Here is a 17,677-nt window from a genome sequence, read left to right on the forward strand (position 1 = left end):
TGCCAGAGTATTGAAATCGGCCTATATTTTGGGGCAGTAAGGGAAATGGGTTGATGACTAGAGTCGTGTGACATCTAGAGGTTCGTGAAATTTAAAAAATGAAAAAATTTCACGAACCTTGTCCCACGAACCTAGTCATCAAGCCATTTCCCTTACTGCCCAAAAATGGTGAAGATACAAAAAAATACATATAAAAATCCAAATTTCACGAACCTAGTCACACGAACCATTTTTTCCGACATGGCACCCACAAACCTAGTCACACGAACCTTGTCCTCACGAACCTGGTCATCGGTCTCAATTTTTGTAACTCCGTATTTTGTTATCGAGAATCATGGTAAAAATTGTATTTACAGTTTTCACTTTACAAAAACGAAATCATGAGGTAGGAATCAGGCAAGTTTGTAATAAAGATTATGCGCGTCAAGATCTGTAGAAGAACACCAATCGCTTATCCAAACTCCTTTTTCTACAGCTTTTATAAGCTCGTTCTAAAATGTTTTATTACAAAAACTGCATTATAACAGCCGCTTACCTCGCTTTTATACCGTTCAGTTGCAATCTGAGGCATCATTCTCCGACTTTCCGCTTCAAGAATCGCCTCCATTTCCGACAAAATCAAATACTCCTTTTCAGTTAGGCTTTCAAACGCCAGCAAATTCACCGATTCCATCGGGTCCTGCTCCAAATTAAACAACCAGTAATCATACTCTTCTGAAATGAAAGGCATCCCGAATCTATTCTGTATCAACACGGGCGGGGTGATTTCAGAAGGACTTTGCCAGGTCCAGTCCTCGTTGATTGCAGAAAATGGAAACATATTCTTACGTACGTTTCTGACAGCTTTTATGTACTTATACTCGTCTAGTCGGATTGCTGCCGAGTATACTGTACTCGAATGAGTTGACTGATTGAATCGCCAGTTCGCGTGTTGGAGGAAAACGTTGCTTTGGATCTCCCTCGATGGTTTAGGTGACTGGTCGATATGATAAATTGTCTCTCGTCTCTTGCTCCTCCCAACTTCTCCAATCATTGAGTCCCACAAGTTCAGTCCGTCCAGTTGGTCAGTTACCAATGAATCCGTCGGGTCTGCAAGGCCTAAAAGACTTACCATCAAGTCAGCAAAATGAACTGTTTCATCGAAAGTCGACCGCTTTAGGTCGTTTTCTTTAAAAACTGGAGAGACGATAAAACCGGGAACTTTGTTTCCTCCATCAAAATAATCGCCTTTCATTCCTCTCAGAGGATAGTTGGATCCTCCAGGAGAAGTGGCGCCATTATCTGAGACAAAGAGGAGAACCGTGTTGTCCCAAAGGCCCGGGGTTTCTCGAATCTTATCATAAAGGCGGCCGATATGGAGGTCTAAGTCGGATTAATTGTAGATTATTTTGAATAAGTTCATGTTAGTTTTAATCCGTTGCCATATCATAAATCACATTCAGATAATTCCTGCGCCTTCTGGAAAGCAAAGTCTCGTTAGCATAGGCATCATCCATGTTTTCCGGGACGATATGGGGAGCATGAGGGGCGTTGTACGAGACAAACAGTAAATTACCACCTTCGGTATCGAAATTGTCAATTTTATCGATTGCTTGGTTGGTGAAATCGGAAGTTGTGTAAACCCCGTTTTTGTCCTTCAGGATCGTTTCTGTGCCATTTTCGACTTTTCGATAATCAAGTGCGACTTCTTCCGCGTTGAATTTTGACTCATGAGTTAGATAATTCACGGCTCCAGAGTAGAAGCCATAGAAGCTGTCGAAGCCGCGCTCGGTTGGGGTCAAGTTTTGGTGACAAAAACCACCATGCCATTTTCCAATAAAGTGATTTTTGTAGTCTAGTTTCTTGAGCTTCTCTGGAATGAGTTCTACTCCCAGGGGGATCCCATTCACTTTTGTTGGATTAAACGGTGCTCCGTCCAAGCCCAATCGCCAAGCGTAAATTCCAGTCTACGAGAAAACTAAGGCGAAATCTCAGTTAATTTCATACCAGAAGAGCAGCTCTAGAAGGCGAACAGGTGCTGTGAGAGTAAAGATTGGTAAACGTTCTTCCTTGTTTTCGAATTCTCTCCAAATTCGGCGTCTTCACGAACTTATTATTCCAACTAACATCCGCCCAGCCAAGATCATCAGCAATAATGATTACAAAATTATATTTATCGAACGTGTCAAATTTCGCTCTTTTTCTAACTTCAAAAGAGGAACCTCCTGACCCTTCAAAGCTTTCTGTGATGTTGGGGGAATCTTGAAGATAAGCGAGCTTAGGGTTGTGTTGTTCTTCACTTCTTTCAGCGTGTTTTTGGATAATTTTTTCGATCGGTTCTACTTTATTTTCATAAATAACGATAAAAAGTGCTGAACTGGCGATTCCAGCCATAATTAAAACGGTGATGATATGAGACCAAACATCAGAGCTTCGATCTTTCGAGGGATTTTCTCTATTATTTCTATCTCTCTTAATTTGCAATAGATTTGAATCCCGAAACTATCATTTTAGATGCTTTCTTCGGCTAATTAGGAAAATAAGCAAATTTGATTTTGTCAAGATTTTCACGTAAGAAAATGGCGGAGAAATTAGCCGCTCCACCTGTGTGCGGGCTGGAGTTTGATAAGCTAATAATTTTGCGATTAATTGCGCCTGATCCATGAAATTCTAGCGACCGACCATGGGGTTAGCTCTAATTTGTGATGCATAATGTAGAATTTGTTTATAACGTGCAGAATAAAATATTGCTCATACAAGGATAATAAGTTTTTTAAAACTTTTATTGGTCGAGTTCAGGATAAATGGGCAGTCAGTTTCAGTGAATATAGCTTTGTGTAGAAAAAATGTATCAGTCGCAGTGAAAAAACTTGGAGAAACGCAACAGCATGCAAAACTAATTCAGTCGATGATTATCCTAGATTTCTTGTTTAATAGCACTAAAAGATGATATGATGAATTTCATATCAGTGAGTCAAATACTAACGATCTTTCTCCATGGCTCTGCGAGTTTGAAGCTTTGTTATTGTGATCCTCCTCATCTGACAGTTTCTTTAAATTATTTAAAACTTGAAGAAAAAATTATCACTACCTCATGAGGAATAGTGCATGTGTGATTCTGTCGATCTCCAGGAATAATTTTATAATTACTTGGATCATTGATTGACTCGCTTGTGAATTCAAGTCGGCGTCGCTGGCGACCGTCAGTCGACTCGTATGATCGAATCATTTCTTTTGGCTTGAGAATAGCTAGAACATGCTTCGCGGAACATTTGCTACCTAATGCACGGCTAAAACTTGCAAATTATTTCTCAAAATTTAAGCTTTAACTCTTACTTTGGACAAGTCACTGAGATTAAATCATCATAAGTACGAACACTTGCTCCATTGTACTGCCGCGACTGCCAGTTTCCATCGATCAACTTTTCCGCAATCAAGAAATTACGACTGATCGGTCCTTTAGGCTCGATTTGGAGGATTTTCGGATGATCGATGACTTGATTCTTAGCTTTATCTTGAATTTCATGAAATTGTTGCGTAGTATCTTTCCGTTTTTGATGAGTATCGTTTGACTTCTTTGAAGGCATTGATTTCTTGTTTGAGTTCGGAAAAAGTTTCTTCGCTAAGTCAAACTCTTGGGAATCGTCCCGCTTTCGTTTTTGTGATGGCTCTTTCTCGCGTCTTGGTGGAGGTGGAGGTGGAGCTTTTCTTAAAGGTGATGAGACTGTAGATGTTGCTTCCATTGTAGATTTTGGCTCAGAAGTCGGCGGTTTTGATGTGGTTGAATGGTTTGAATTGACGGCTGATCCCGTTGTTCCAGTGATAACTACTGCATCTATTACCAGATTCATTTATTTCAATACGGGCTTACCACAATCGTTTTTAGAAGAAAGTTTGCAATAATCTGCATTTTCTGAATCCTCAATTTTTTTCATCAGAAATCTTAGAACTTGAATATCGTCAGCACTAGCAACCTTGTTTTCACGTCTTTTACGGTCCAGCAAATCGATTTGCTCAGTTATTTTAGAGTGCCAGAATTTTTGCTCATCTTTTAATATATCTCTCAGTGAATCTTGATCAGGTGCCTGCATTTTACGTATCTTTATGCTTGCTGAATATGTAACATTGCAAATTGAAAACATTTACGTCGGGCGTCTAGAGAATATATGGCGCTTTGAAAGGACATGCATTTATTGCAAGTTTTTGAACGATTTCAGTCAATAGTAAATCAAAAGAGAGTCGAAAATTACTGGAGTCATTTGGTGGTGCCGCCTCCGGCCGTGATAGAGCGGTTTTGGTGAAATAAGAGCAGCCACTTGCATTGCGCCGCTCCGTGTTTTTTCGACTTCCAATTTAATTCTGAATGATGAGCTGGAATTTTTAACCATCAAAAAATATTAGCCAAGAGAAATGATTAGAAATATTTTGCTATTAAAATTAGCATCAGGTGCGCCGCTGCCACCAGAAACCACTGCGCCCGCTTCAATTGAGACTTTTACGCTCGCTGCTCAGGAATGATTAAAAATTGATCTATCGTTAATTTAATTCAGAATTTATAAAAATCATGCAAAAGGAACTTCAAACAACCGCTGAATCTATCGATGACTTTTTAGAAAACGTCGAAACCGACACTACGCCTGCCACAAATTCTGAAGATGATGTTTTTATCACTACTCCCCAAACTGACCTTGACGAAATAGAAAAAATGTTGACAGAGGATCAAATTAGTCAAGATCATGAATTACAGCAAATCGAAGAATTGGAGAAACTCGATGCTGACGATAAAACAGAGGAAGATACTACTGAAGCGCCTGAAACAACAACCACAACAACAACCGAGTCAAATACAACGACATCGAAAGATAGTGAAGAAGAAAGTACAACAACTAAAGCCCCCGAGACTACAAAAACTGCCAGTCAAAAGTCAGAAGAAAATGAAGACGCTATTTCAAACAATTTAGAAGAATCTGAAAATATCGAAAATCAAGAGGAAACTGAAGTGCCTTCAAATGCTATCGAATCTATTGAAAATCCAGAGACAGAAACTGAGGAGAGTCCAGAAGAACCTATCGATACTGAGGAAGTTGAAACCGAAGAAGTTGTCGAGGAAACAGACGTTGCTGAGGCTGAAGTACCCGCAGAAAATGAGCCCATTGAGTCGGTTCCCGAAGAAATTATCCAAGCACCAGAAGCTCAAGAAATTCAAGAAGTTCCTGAAGTTGTCCAAGAAAGTATTGCCCCCGAGTCTCATATTGAAGAAAACGAAATAGTTCAAGAACAATTACCAGAAGATAATACCGAAATTTTAATAAGCGAAACCTCCGAAAAACAAGAAGAACCTGAAACCGAGAGTGTTCCAGAGACAAAAGAGCTATCTCAAGAGGAAATTCTCGCCCAAGCGTTGATATCAGCAATGAAGTCAAGTGGTGGTCTTGACATCCAGAATAGCATTCAGGCACTTTTAAATCTTCAGCAAGCAAATCAACAACCTGCGGCAGAGGAAAGCAAAGTTGAGGAAACTGTTGAGCAACCGATCGAAGAGCCCGCTCCGGTAGAAAAACTCTCAGAATCAGTTGCAGAAGAGCCAACTGTTGACAAGCAAGAAGAAATTACTGAGCAGGAACCAAGTGTTGCTGATGAAGAACCAGTCGCTCAGGAGTCCTTGGAACAAGAAAACCAACCTTCAGCCATTCAACTCACTAATGAGCTTCAGCCAATCCCAGTCAATGAAGCGCCAGAAGCCGCAGAAATTTCAGAAGTTCAAGAACCGAGTGAATCGGTCGCTGAGGAAGAAGCACCAGTTATATCGAGTGATGAGTCTACAGGAGAAGAAGAACCTCAAAATGAAGCTTCCGAAGTTGTTGCTGAGAATCCAGAAGTTTCAGATTTGTTGGCAAAGTCGGAACAGAAAATCGAAGGTTTTGATGGTTTATCCGAAGCGCAAAAAGCTCAAATTCTTGCTTTCATTAAAAATTCTGTTTTGCCGGGCAAAGATGAGGAATCGCCAGTAATTTCTGATGAAAGAATGGAAGACGATGGAGAAAACAACGAAATCATTCCAGAGCAGATCGACGATCCTGCTGATACTGGCTTTGGCTCACCAGAAGATGTAGTCCAGCCGCCTACGATATTGAACAGTCCAGCCGACATTCAACCGGAGAAAATTGACTCAAGTTTGTATGAAGAAAATACAGGAGGAAAAGTGGTCGAGTACGATGATGACGAGTACAATAATCTCAACGAGGTCGAATATGTTGAACCAGATGCTAAGGAGCTTATGAGCTGGTAAGATTTTATCTCTTTACAGACTATTACTTCAAATACTTTCTAGGGAAAAAGAAAGTAATCCAACAGAAATGCCAAAAGTTGAAAAAATGCGTACTCCTCCGCCAGCTATCTTCAAACACTACGAACAAGAACCTCAATATGACTCGTTAAAAGCTGCCGGATCACGTGACCATTACATCGATATTCAAACTGAGCTTGAGAGGTAAGTTCGTTAATTCAAGTTGTATATTCTGACTTTTCTTAGTTCTGGGGATCACTCTGAAATCATAGAAGAGATTTTCCAAGACAAACCTAACGAAATCGACTCCATCTTTGACGCACCTCCAGTCGAGCTTCCTGAGCGTTCCAAACTTCAAGTAGAAGACTTGATTGCTCAAAAACAGGTTCGACCAATTTCAGAAAAGTTTCTTATCAAAACAAATTTCAGCAAGACTTGCATGAGGATAAATATAGAGCGCTGGAAAGAGAGGAAGAAGAAAACACCAAAACTTCGCATAAAGGCTGGATGGTGTTTATGATGGTCATTGGCATTTTATTTATTGCGACTACAAGAAGAAAGGTAAATTTTTCCAGAAATTTTTGATTAATAAATGTTTCTAGGTTCGAAGATTAATGCCAGCTTCAAATCGTCAAAGGGCATCTTCATTCTCCAGCAGACAAAAAGGGCCTCTGATCGCCGAAAAGAGGGGTAAGGAGTCTTCCTCTGAAGATGAAGGAGACATTTCTGGCTTTGAGGACTTCTAGGTGCCAAAAATATTTATTCTCTAAATATGAAACGTAAACGAAAAACGTATATTCTTGCAAATATAGTATTTATTCTTGAACTGAACTTGCGTAACCTTCTCTTTTTTTCTTTGAACCTTGATTGTGTTCAACCTTATTTTTAAAAAACAGGTAAGCTTGTTGAGCTCAGAACTCTTTTAATTTTACCGAAGTTTTAGCGAGCGACGATCCTTGGGATTGGGGCAAAGGTGATTGAAGACAAATCTACCAGCCGCTGTTTTTTTATATAAATTAAACTTATTACTTGTATATTCAATACTCAATGTCCAGTTCAAATCATTTTTAGTAGCAAAGACAAAAGTCAATAAATGAAAAATATAGACAGAAAATTATTAACCTTCATTCTATTATCAAACCGGAAGTAGACTACTAAGTAGCACAAAACCTAACTTATTCATTTTTCTTTAGTTCAGAGAGAGAGTAAGCATCGTTCCAGAATAGATTCTCAATTTGCATCATGATAACGGTATTCTTTTCTGCAGCAGCAGTCGCGCCATTTTATCAAAACAGCATTTAGACAATTAAATAATCAACAGCATCACGGAGAGAAAGAGTGCTAGAATATTTGCAGATAGTGAGACTTTGGAATAGTTGGAATTCAGGACAGACAGTGTTAGAAAATATCTCGATTGAATAAGAAACTAGAGACTTCTCATTGTCTTTCTCAATTTATAAAATCGGATTTTTCTTTTAATCCTTTTGTTGTGTGCCTTTGTATGTATTGCAAATTTCTGGCTGGAGTAAGGAAGTCCTGACGAGAGAGAACAAGATAGTCGACTTTTCCTGCATGATTTTAAGAAAACCACAAACAGCATTGCCCGGGCATGTCACGTGCTTGAAATCCTCGGTACAATACCCCGAGCTTAGAGTCTGAGAGACAAACGATATATTGCTTGACTTGTAGACTTCTGCTTCATTTTATGAGCTAGAATTTTACACTGTTTCTAGACAGATAATATCCATGAAAATGAAATGATTCTACCATTACAAAACAAGAAATTTTCTTGACGGAATTTTCCGTCAGAGGAACGTTTACCCTCAGGGCTTGTATGTTCCTTTTATAAGAGCATTCGGGTCTGCGTCGGTCTGTTATAACCCGAGAGACTTTTGCTCCTTCCAACTTCACTTTTTATAAATTTTGATTTTAACCTTAATCTGATTAGAGAATGCCGAGTTCGAGGAACGATCAGCTGTTACTCTCTAGCGACACGATTACCGACTCCATTGAATCTCCTGGATCCTTTGATGACGAGGTTATTTATTGATTTCTTGAGATTTTTTAGCATGCTCATTTTATGATTTTGATATTTTAAAACGAGTTATTTACCGACTAACTGCATTAGATCATCTCGGCGCCCAGAAACGAAACCCAAATCAAAGACAAAAACCAATCAATGACCGTCATTGGTAGTTTCAGACAGCACTTTATATTAGGAACGAATATCGTTTAACAACTTCTTCAGAAAAAGTCGAAATCTTCTTCCTTAACCAGCTCTGACGGAAGTCAGTTGAATACAGCTAGACAGGAAATGAGTTCATCATTGAATAAAAATGACCCAATCATTCTTGCTCGAACTTTGGTAAAGAAATGGGATAAACAGCGGGAGTTTGTTCTGACAGTTGCTGGCAGCTGTGTTGGCCTTGGAAACGTTTGGAGATTTCCATATCTTTGCTACAAATATGGTGGCGGCGCTTTCTTCATTCCATACCTCACCTTCCTGGTTCGTTTAGGTGTAGAAAGCCTTTTATCTTTAATCCACTAGCTTCTCGCGGGAATACCAACAATGATCATGGAGATATCAATGGGCCAGTTTATGTCCCTCGGCGGAATTGAAGTTTGGAATATGATGCCAATCGCCAAAGGAATCGGCTACGCCTGCTTGATACTCGACTTGTGGATGAATGTCTACTACATTGTCATTCTCGCCTGGGCGCTTTTCTACCTCGTTCAAGCTGCAACCGGCAACTCGCCCTGGTCATCATGCGATAATGACTTCAATGGTCCCTGCTGCTCGTCAACTTATGGACCGAATGGAACTCTTCTCGTTCCCGAAGGATGCATTGGAGAACCACAACTGCCAGAAAGCGAGTACTGGTTCCAACGAACTCTGAACATTTCTTCCGGAATCACCGAGACAGGAAGCTTGAGATGGGAGCTAGTAAGCGCTCTGCTGGTTCTCTGGATCGTCGTCTTTTTCTGCGTCTTCAAAGGCATCAAATCAACCGGCAAAGCAGCTTACGTAACCGCTTCTTTCCCCATCGTGATGCTTTTATTCCTCGTCGTCAGAGGAATCAGCTTGCCTGGTGCTTCTGTTGGATTGAGATATTTCATGACTCCAGATCTAGAAAAGGCGATGAATCCTGAAGTTTGGGTTATGGCTGGCAGCCAGGTTTTATTCAGCTATGTCTGCGGTCAGGGTGTTCTGAGTAGCCTTGGCAGTTTCAATAAGGTTGGTTTTCTTGAGGAATTCAGTTATTATTAGCTTTAGTATAACTACAACGTTTTCAAATGGACCTCAAGACTCTGTTTTCTTAATTGTTCTGCATCGATTCTAGCTGGCGTCGCCATTTTCAGTGTTTTGGGAAATATGTCTTTGGAAAGTGGAATACCGATGGAAAAAGTTGGACAATCTGGTCCTGGCTTGGCTTTTATTGTTTACCCAAGGGCCTTGAGTGGGCTTCCGTTTCCTCATCTCTGGTACTGTTTATTCTTTGGTATGCTGCTCATGCTAGGAATCGCGTCGGAAAGCGCAGAAGTAGAAGCTGTCTGCACAATGATCGTCGATCTGAAACAACATTGGTTCGACAAGAAATCAATTCGTCGACCCCTTTTTGTGGGCCTTAACTGCATACTCTGCTTTTTCATGGCGATACCAATGGTGACTCAAGGAGGCATCTTCCTCTTCAATCTCTGCGATTCGTATGCTGCTTCCGGAATCGCGCTTCTGACGATCGTTATTTTTGAGACAGTCGCGATCGGTTGGCTCTATGGAAAAGACAAGTTCTACGACGATCTTTACCACATGTTTGGAAGCAAGATGAATCCGAAAGAAAAGCCCTGGACATATTTCGGCTATTGCTGGAAATGGATCACTCCGGTTTTATGCGCGGTTGTTTGCGTAGCCAAAATTACAGCATGGCAAAGTCCAACTTACAAAGTCGCAAATGAAGTTTATACTTATCCATCAGCGGGAAATGCAATTGCTATTTTCATGCTTCTCTCAAGCATAATTGCTATTCCTATTTATGCAATCAAGGAAGAGTTCTTGAAATTCTAATGTCAAGAAAAAGCGTATATGATATACGGTATCGTTTATCAAATAGGCTACTATATTTATAGCCTAGGTTAGGGTCAGGATAAGGAGACAGCATTTAGAATCTCGGTTAATATAATAACTCTTAAAAGGAAATCTTCACGGCTTCCAGAAAATACGGAAGTTTATCGCGTGCATGGACTATTTTAACGACACCAGTATATCCTCAAGATCATCCATATTCTTTATCAGATTGTTCTCTCAAAAAATAAGCCATCATTTCTTTGTTTTTTTCCCTCAGTTCATTCATTTAAATCCAATAAGATCATAGGCGAACAATTTACTCTTTCCTTCAAAATAAATTCCAAACTTCCAACTGATCTTTATTATGAAAACAGATGCTGGTTTCCCATATAAATATTTGTTTCCATCTTTGATTTGATATCAAAGAACATTGTTTACTGAGAAACATTTTGATCGTCTTCTCAAGTGAAGATCATGCTCAATTTGTATACCAACAACTCGCAACTCGACTCCTCCAGACGTTGTTTTCCAGCTGCATCCAATTTTGCAAGTCGGTTGTTTTGTGGAATCCGGAATTCCCTAAATTTTCCGCTCGAGCAGTTCAAACACGGAAGGATCACTCACTGGGTGGTGGCGCCTACTTGTGTAAGGCGAAGTCAAAAAAGCTAAGAGTCCAAAAAAGGGGATCGCACGCGCTCGCCAAAGCTCAAACAAACCTCGATTTTATTTTGCGCCCTCTATTAGGAGGAGATCCCCTTTTGCGCTCCCCATTATTTCCGAAATCCCTTTCAACCAAGAAACAAACACTTGAAAACAATTTTTACTGATTTTCGTCGAAATCGCCAAGAGAAAAAAAAATAGACAGAGATAAAGAACCATGAAGAAGCTTCTCTGGACCATTTTACTCCCAAATCTACAGGCAGAAGAGTCCTGTATAAAAGTAAATTTGTTATCATTGAAGATAAGTTGAGCATTTTTAGAATTTAAATATTTTTCACGATGATATTTTGGAAGAAAGGGCTGAAGAACTTTCTAAAATCATTCAAGGAAAGAGACGAATTATTCGATTAATTTCATTATTCCAATAAATTTTAATCCCTCCAAAAGAAAAAATGGTCGGCCATGAACCATTCCACATCAAACGGAAGAACAATATCTTAAGAGGACTAGAATTCAGTCTTCTTCGATTGGAAAGTCTAATGAAAGAGACCGAAAATGACAGGCACCGAGTTTGGCAAGAAAAAATTAAAGCCTCCTGCAGAGCTTCCTCTTATCCGCTTTGGATCAAAGAGCATGTCAAGTTTTTTGATAAACAGCCCTCCTAAAAAGAGAAAGTCGTCTTTTGTGGCCCCTTTGTGTGCCATTTAAATTTTCGCCTAACATTAGTGCAGGTGATCTGCGCTGCATTTTCTCACGGGCGTTCTTGGTGGCATCGCAAAACCAGGCTGCTTTTATAAACGCATAAGTAAATTATAATATATTAACATTCTGATTTCTGATAATGGCCTCATATCAAACTCGCGTCAAAGTTCGCACTGGGTGTTTCTTACTAACAAGGAAGGAGACATCACTACTTTGCAAAATGAAACCCGCGTCACAGTTGGTAACTTTCGCAATTCTTCTCAGGTAATTAAAAAATACTCATTAGAAAGATATTTAATCATCGATTCCAGTTTCGATCTCCTGCCAGGCAATTCTTGGAAGAAGACATGGAAAATTTCGCCTCCCACGTCGCCTCATTTTTGTTGAAAAACTGCCCGGACTCGCAATTACGTACAGTGAAGAAAGAAACAACAACAAGCAGTACAGTCGTGTGTAACTGTAATCATGAATGTGCGGTCGATGGAAGCTGTGTTTGTTTTGATGGATTTGCGCTGAACACTGACCTGAATCTCTGTTTCAAAAAAGATGTTCAGAAGCCAACCCTCACCATTTCGGAGACAAGCGTTACTTCAGTTTCCGTGTTGATAAGACTGGCAAGTGACTTCGCCGATTACGTGGACGAAATAAGAACAAAGACTTCCCTCGACCTCGAACCCCGCAGCATCATCGCGAATTCGACCGAAATCGTTTACGAAATAAATGATGTTCAGCCTGGATCATCCTTCACTCTCTCAGTCATCTTATCCGATGAAAATGGAATAGATCTTGCTAATTCGACACTTCAAATTGACATGCCCGTACCACAACTTTCCATGGATATTTCAGACATCACAGAAACTTCAGCGAGATTCGAATTTACATCTTCAGTACCAGCTGTCAGTTCGGACGGAAAGAGTTTCAAAATTTCAAATGTGCTTGACAAAAAGGACTCGTACGAAATTGCTCTTGAGCCGGAGCAGCGCTCATTGTCCCTCAATGGGGCCACTTATGGGCTCACTCCCTTGTCTCCGTATGACGTCGTGATTGAGGAAAAAATCGGAGATTTCATCGTTCGATACAACTCTTCCTTTACGACTTTGAATGCGACAATCATTGTTGAAGAGCAAAAATCTTCGTTTGAAAGTCTACAATTAAAATGGCGAGGATTCCAGAATGAAACGCTTTTGAAGATATCTGACAACTTCGGATATGCTAAGGAAGTCATTTCTACACAAGACAGTGTCATTATTTCAGGTAAAAAAACTCAATAAACACATTTTAACATTTATTCACCTTTCTTCTCAGGCTTGATTCCCGAGAATGAATACAAAATCGAGCTCTTCCAGTCGCTCAGAAGCTTCACTGCGTCTACTAACCACCCAATCATCCTCAAAACCCAGCCAATAATCTTCACCGCCGCTGTTGAAAACCTCACTGCTTTTGGCGGCGAAATAAACTTGAAAAAAGCCTTCGAAAACGACTTTGAGTTCAACTCAGTCTTCAAAAACTTGCTCCTGAATATCTCTCGTGATGATGATGGAATGTCGACAACGACTCGGTTTTACAAAATTGATGATATCGATAAGTTGTTTGTTTTGGAGGATTTGCTTCCTGAGTCCAAATATCACCTCAACATTCGCGGAACTTTGATCAATGGAAATCGACCATACAAGTTGTCGACAATTATTTTCACCACTTCTCCTCCCGATCCAAAGTTCTTTCCGACAATTTCTTCAGGAATGATTTCAATATTTGAAATAGAACAAAGAAAGAAATACGAAATGAAATCATGGTAAAAGATTCAATCACAATAAAATTTGAAGACATTCAAATTTCCGGCGCGTATATCGAATCTTCTTCAACAAAACCGATGATACTCACGAATCCCGATTTCTATCGCACGCTCAGCCTGACACTAGACTTTACGAAGAATGAGATCTTAGCAAATAATCTTCAACCAGGAACTGAATATGTTATCACTTTGCAACAGAAAGAAAGGGAAGAAATAAAACTCACTTATACGACTGAAACAATCGACACGACAACAACAACGACGACTACAACGACAGCTACCTCAACATCATCAACGACAATTGAAATCTCAAGAAAAACCCTTCTACCGATCTCGACCAACTCTCAATCAACAACGACAACGGGAAAAACAACATCAACAACACTCCCAGAAACAACAACAAAAGAAGAAATTGTGACAACAACAATGGAAAGTATCTTGGAAGATTTCATTTCCGAGACACGAGTTCAAGCCGAAACAATTCAAAAAGAATTTAAACCCGATTTTGATTTCATTGAAGTCGAAAAATCACAAACAGACGAAGAACTTTGCAGTTCCGACGATGCTAGCTTCTTTGACTTCTGCGATGATCTTCTTGATCAAAAAAATATGCCAACGACGACCGAGGAAATGTCCAGAACTGCCAGGTTTCAAGCGAGCATATAAAATTTTTTACTCATAATTTTCAGAACACTTCCTATTGGATACTCGCCCGGAAAAGTTGAAGTCGGAAAGGTCCAGTCGTTGGCAGATGTAAGTTCGCTTGACTATTTGAAAGAAGGGTCGGGTCAGGAAGAAAGCAATGACGCCAGTGTCGTCATTTTCCTGGACGAGCTGGACCTAACAACCTCTAAACCTGCTCCTACTAAAACATCAACAACAATCGTTCCGACAACCAAAAAACAAGCGAAGGGAAAATCCCACTCTCGTAAAAATCACCGAAAAGGTCACCTTCCCCAGCATGAACCCACCACTAAAACACCTGAGATTCAATCTGAGCCTGAGTTTTCTCCGATATCAAACTCCTTTGATTCTGACGAAAGCATGGTTGAACCAACAGTAATCCCTGTAAATATGGAAATGATTAATGCCGAGGCTGATCAAAGCATGCAAATTAATGAGGTTAGCTTCAATGAGTAGTACTATTCTTAAACCTTTACCAAGATCAAACGAGAAAAAGAAATGATGAGTATTATCACAGCATCACTCGCTGGAGTTGGTGGATTAATCCTTGTGGTGTTCTTTGGACTATTGTTGGTCCATAGAATTCGAAAATCGGACCAGGGATCGTATTTTATTCCCTGGGAATCGGCTAAAACAAGTGGCGGACTCTCCTTTATCGGTAAGTCATCCAAAACCAAACAAAAATGACAGTATTTGAAGATGATTCTCGAACAAGTACAGTAACAGGAGAAGAGCTACCAGAAGCGATCAGTTCTCTGACCCCATTTTTGAACCGGAAAGGCCTGGACTTTTCGAATCCAGACACTGTCGAAGTCAAAAACTTTGATGACATTTAAGTAACAATTTACCTGCCTGTAAATACTGATATTCTCTGTGCCATAAGATATGTATAAAATTAAACAAACAAGTCATTTACACTATCATGTTTTTTTTTTCACATTCAAGAATATTGTAACAAACCCAAGTAATTGAACTGATCAGGAGTAAATGGGTAAACCTCCATTATCTTCGACACACCTTCTTGGTAGTCAATCTCCAAAATATTCCTGACTTTTTTTACTTTGTGTGAAAGGAGTAGCCACGCACAGTCTCCGATTCTACAATCAATTACATGAGAACGGTCCAAATTGACATTAACGATTTTCAGAATGTTCTCAGAGTAGAAAATGAACGATAATACGCAGCAAATATCCTTTATTGGTCAAAGTAAGGTTTCGATGGTTCAGTACTCGTGATAAGAGTAAATACTCCAGGTGTCGTTGGACACGCCTTCCAGTGCATGAATCGTATCGCAGCTATTTGCATCTACCGAATTCTTTAGTTAGGATCACACAACTTATTGGATCATGTTCATAAAAATTGCGATTTTCAATAAGCGAAAATCATCTTTTCGCATTTTGGAAAAGAAGCAAAAGTAAAAATTCGTCTAAAATGTAGAAAAAGTCGACATTTTAGTGATCACCGAATCTCGCCAAAGAAATTCCTCCCACCGGCTCTCAGCTCTGTCAGGCTATCGGAAAAGTCGGAGCCCATGGACATTCCGCCGTCAACGCTGCCGCCGTCCATGTTATCACCGTCCATGCTTAATTATCCCGCGATTATGGCTTCACACGTGATTGCTAGCTTACTTGTTCCACTGATCGTTCGCAATGTCATCATCTAGCGCATCTGTATCGATGGAGTCGTCATCTCCGTCTCCATCGTCATCGTCGCTTCCGGAATCTCCTCCGCCGGAATCGTCATCTAGGGACACTTCATCCCCACCATCAGCATCTTTAATTTTGATTTTAATTATCACGGATCCCTTTTAAAAAGAACGGAATACGACAAAGATGAAGTATTGTAAAAATTCTGCTGATACAAGTCTCTGTATCGATTTCTCCGTTTTACCAAATCCATCATCCGACATTGCGCTGAAAAGTCTGAGTTCCTTGTCAAGTCTTGACCTAATCGCCTACTATCCGAATTCTATTTCAGTACTGTCGCCGCCGAGAGACGGCTCGCTGTCCATCGTGCCCGCCTGCGAATTCAAATCCATCAAGTCATCAAGATCGTCCAGTCTCTTTTTCTCAGAGCTGGAAGATGACGAATCCGAGGATTCTTCCATATCCCACAAAAGCCACCAGAGCTTTCTCTCGAGCCATGTTACGGCGACTTTTGGGGCTCAGGAGGGGTTGTTAGTGGGTGAGTTTGTTATGAATGCAAGTGGGATTACAGTGTAAGTTATTTTGTTAATTGTTTTATACGAAGAAAAATCACCGTCATCATCATCATCTGAGCCACCATCGGAGCCTTCTTCACTAGAACTTCCTCCAGAGGAAGAATCATCTGATTCATCGCCGAAACATTTTCCGCACATTTTTATCAGCCGAGTCAAGCTGAAAAAAATAATGAAGTTCAGGAACTCACGAAAACTAACGAAAAATGATTATAATGAATATAATTGTGATTATATTTTTGACGATGATCTATAAATTGGATTTATAGCGCTTTTTACAGTACCCTGCTTTGGCAACATTGTCGCCTTTTTTCCTCTTGTGTCTAAAAAATAAGTGCTCGTGTATTTTAACTGTGCCAAGGTGAGTAATAAAAAAACTTACGCGCTATCCTCCTCTTCCTCTTCATCCCTGAACCCAGGTTGGAGCTGGTAGACTTTTGGGACTCTTTGGGCGTGATTGAAGGAAGTCTGTCCGCCGGAATGGATCCACGTGACGACGTGTGGGGGCACATTTGGCGAGGAATTCATCAGAGTTGCGTTGGAACTGATTCGATTCGGAAGGAAATCTCTGTACGTCGGTCTGAAAAAAAAACCATAGAAATGCCGAAAGTTATAAAAAATACCTCGGTCTCATTTTCTCTGGCGAAACTTTTTTCCTTGAAGTAACAAGTTCTAAAAACTCTGGTCGATTTTGAAGAATCGACGAAATATTTTGCAGCGCTTCGAAGTTTTGCTGCGATTTTGCCTCTGATTGAACTTCAAAATCAAAGTGTTCTTTCGCTTGGCGCACTTTATCGCCATTTCGTGCGCACTTGGCCAGGTTGCTGCTGCGAGTGGGGTTGATATTGCTCTCTTGGTGAAAGACCATAAAAAGCTTATGTGGAAGGCACCTCGGTCATATATGAAGACTAAGAGGTTAAGTGAATTGATGGAAAACCGAACCGCTTCCAACCGGGAAAACGGTCTGGGGTCTGAACCGGTCGGTCAAAAGCCGGCTAATGGGAAGACCAGTCAACTGAGTGCTGATCGCTTTTGAAAAAAAATATTCAACCCAACCTTGTTTCAACTTGCACGCCCTGAGAATTCTTCCTTGAATTTTCGTTGAAAAACATCGTGTAACCCTTGGAAAGGTTTTCTTTCGTCGACAATGCTGATTTTTCAAGTTGTTTAACTTTCTGATAATTTTCCAAAAGCTTGATTGGACAGGGCATCGACCATTTTATACTGTCACTTCATGAATTTTAATTATCAATGAACAAATTAAAATTGTAACTTACGATTTATGAAGAGAAA

At 40.1% G+C, this 17,677-nt stretch overlaps 6 protein-coding genes across 6 annotated transcripts; 3 read left to right on the forward strand and 3 right to left on the reverse strand.

The window, feature by feature from the left end:
* Positions 1 to 318: 318 nt before the first annotated feature.
* On the reverse strand, positions 319 to 2,416 carry LOC145701897 (arylsulfatase B-like). Its single transcript, XM_081779109.1, has 4 exons — positions 1,987 to 2,416; positions 1,418 to 1,946; positions 536 to 1,362; positions 319 to 491 (listed from the first exon to the last, which is right to left on the reverse strand). Exons 1-4 carry the CDS (start codon positions 2,371 to 2,373, stop codon positions 393 to 395), a joined length of 1,842 nt encoding a protein of 613 aa, XP_081635235.1. The 5' UTR covers positions 2,374 to 2,416; the 3' UTR covers positions 319 to 392.
* A 367-nt stretch (positions 2,417 to 2,783) lies between these two features.
* Positions 2,784 to 4,070, reverse strand: LOC145704367 (uncharacterized). Its single transcript, XM_081781817.1, has 5 exons — positions 3,851 to 4,070; positions 3,316 to 3,805; positions 3,071 to 3,275; positions 2,966 to 3,030; positions 2,784 to 2,918 (listed from the first exon to the last, which is right to left on the reverse strand). Exons 1-5 carry the CDS (start codon positions 4,068 to 4,070, stop codon positions 2,897 to 2,899), a joined length of 1,002 nt encoding a protein of 333 aa, XP_081637943.1. The 3' UTR covers positions 2,784 to 2,896.
* Positions 4,071 to 4,543: 473 nt separating this feature from the next.
* Positions 4,544 to 7,379, forward strand: LOC145701898 (uncharacterized). Its single transcript, XM_081779110.1, has 6 exons — positions 4,544 to 6,264; positions 6,311 to 6,469; positions 6,512 to 6,650; positions 6,695 to 6,826; positions 6,868 to 6,955; positions 7,209 to 7,379. The coding sequence occupies exons 1-6, from the start codon at positions 4,544 to 4,546 to the stop codon at positions 7,244 to 7,246; spliced, it is 2,277 nt and encodes a 758-aa protein (XP_081635236.1). The 3' UTR covers positions 7,247 to 7,379.
* Positions 7,380 to 8,203: 824 nt separating this feature from the next.
* LOC145702746 (sodium- and chloride-dependent GABA transporter 2-like) lies at positions 8,204 to 10,328 on the forward strand. Its single transcript, XM_081780009.1, has 5 exons — positions 8,204 to 8,303; positions 8,514 to 8,574; positions 8,635 to 8,771; positions 8,814 to 9,500; positions 9,540 to 10,328. Exons 1-5 carry the CDS (start codon positions 8,217 to 8,219, stop codon positions 10,326 to 10,328), a joined length of 1,761 nt encoding a protein of 586 aa, XP_081636135.1. The 5' UTR covers positions 8,204 to 8,216.
* Positions 10,329 to 11,910: 1,582 nt separating this feature from the next.
* Positions 11,911 to 15,061, forward strand: LOC145701899 (uncharacterized). Its single transcript, XM_081779111.1, has 7 exons — positions 11,911 to 11,931; positions 12,002 to 12,944; positions 12,996 to 13,404; positions 13,452 to 14,129; positions 14,172 to 14,604; positions 14,647 to 14,824; positions 14,866 to 15,061. The coding sequence occupies exons 1-7, from the start codon at positions 11,911 to 11,913 to the stop codon at positions 15,000 to 15,002; spliced, it is 2,799 nt and encodes a 932-aa protein (XP_081635237.1). The 3' UTR covers positions 15,003 to 15,061.
* Positions 15,062 to 15,372: 311 nt separating this feature from the next.
* LOC145704299 (uncharacterized) lies at positions 15,373 to 16,539 on the reverse strand. The gene is made up of 3 exons (XM_081781753.1): positions 16,426 to 16,539; positions 15,795 to 15,939; positions 15,373 to 15,748 (listed from the first exon to the last, which is right to left on the reverse strand). Exons 1-3 carry the CDS (start codon positions 16,523 to 16,525, stop codon positions 15,625 to 15,627), a joined length of 369 nt encoding a protein of 122 aa, XP_081637879.1. The 5' UTR covers positions 16,526 to 16,539; the 3' UTR covers positions 15,373 to 15,624.
* Positions 16,540 to 17,677: the final 1,138 nt, after the last annotated feature.

Source organism: Oikopleura dioica, chromosome PAR, assembly GCF_907165135.1.
Source record: "Oikopleura dioica chromosome PAR, OKI2018_I68_1.0, whole genome shotgun sequence".
NCBI classification, from domain to species: domain Eukaryota; kingdom Metazoa; phylum Chordata; class Appendicularia; order Copelata; family Oikopleuridae; genus Oikopleura; species Oikopleura dioica.

Excerpts from the sequence above, each read along its gene's own strand:
- LOC145701897 (XM_081779109.1), bottom strand. The coding sequence starts at position 2,373 with ATGGCTGGAATCGCCAGTTCAGCACTTTTTATCGTTATTTATGAAAAT. Across the intron at positions 1,947-1,986 it reads CTTCTAGAGCTGCTCTTCTG|ACTGGAATTTACGCTTGGCG; the intron begins GTATGAAATTAA and ends GTTTTCTCGTAG. Across the intron at positions 492-535 it reads CTGAACGGTATAAAAGCGAG|AACGAGCTTATAAAAGCTGT; the intron begins GTAAGCGGCTGT and ends AAAACATTTTAG.
- LOC145704367 (XM_081781817.1), bottom strand. The coding sequence starts at position 4,070 with ATGCAGGCACCTGATCAAGATTCACTGAGAGATATATTAAAAGATGAG. Across the intron at positions 3,806-3,850 it reads TTCTTCTAAAAACGATTGTG|TTATCACTGGAACAACGGGA; the intron begins GTAAGCCCGTAT and ends TAGATGCAGTAG. Across the intron at positions 3,276-3,315 it reads ATCTCAGTGACTTGTCCAAA|TTTTAGCCGTGCATTAGGTA; the intron begins GTAAGAGTTAAA and ends ATAATTTGCAAG.
- LOC145701898 (XM_081779110.1), top strand. The coding sequence starts at position 4,544 with ATGCAAAAGGAACTTCAAACAACCGCTGAATCTATCGATGACTTTTTA. Across the intron at positions 6,470-6,511 it reads ATTCAAACTGAGCTTGAGAG|TTCTGGGGATCACTCTGAAA; the intron begins GTAAGTTCGTTA and ends GACTTTTCTTAG. Across the intron at positions 6,827-6,867 it reads TTGCGACTACAAGAAGAAAG|GTTCGAAGATTAATGCCAGC; the intron begins GTAAATTTTTCC and ends AAATGTTTCTAG.
- LOC145702746 (XM_081780009.1), top strand. The coding sequence starts at position 8,217 with ATGCCGAGTTCGAGGAACGATCAGCTGTTACTCTCTAGCGACACGATT. Across the intron at positions 8,304-8,513 it reads CTGGATCCTTTGATGACGAG|AAAAAGTCGAAATCTTCTTC; the intron begins GTTATTTATTGA and ends CAACTTCTTCAG. Across the intron at positions 9,501-9,539 it reads GCCTTGGCAGTTTCAATAAG|TATAACTACAACGTTTTCAA; the intron begins GTTGGTTTTCTT and ends TATTAGCTTTAG.
- LOC145701899 (XM_081779111.1), top strand. The coding sequence starts at position 11,911 with ATGAAACCCGCGTCACAGTTG. Across the intron at positions 14,130-14,171 it reads GAAATGTCCAGAACTGCCAG|AACACTTCCTATTGGATACT; the intron begins GTTTCAAGCGAG and ends CATAATTTTCAG. Across the intron at positions 14,605-14,646 it reads AAAGCATGCAAATTAATGAG|ATCAAACGAGAAAAAGAAAT; the intron begins GTTAGCTTCAAT and ends ACCTTTACCAAG.
- LOC145704299 (XM_081781753.1), bottom strand. The coding sequence starts at position 16,525 with ATGTGCGGAAAATGTTTCGGCGATGAATCAGATGATTCTTCCTCTGGA. Across the intron at positions 15,940-16,425 it reads CTCAGATGATGATGATGACG|ATGCTGATGGTGGGGATGAA; the intron begins GTGATTTTTCTT and ends TCAAAATTAAAG. Across the intron at positions 15,749-15,794 it reads GCGAACGATCAGTGGAACAA|CATGGACGGTGATAACATGG; the intron begins GTAAGCTAGCAA and ends GGGATAATTAAG.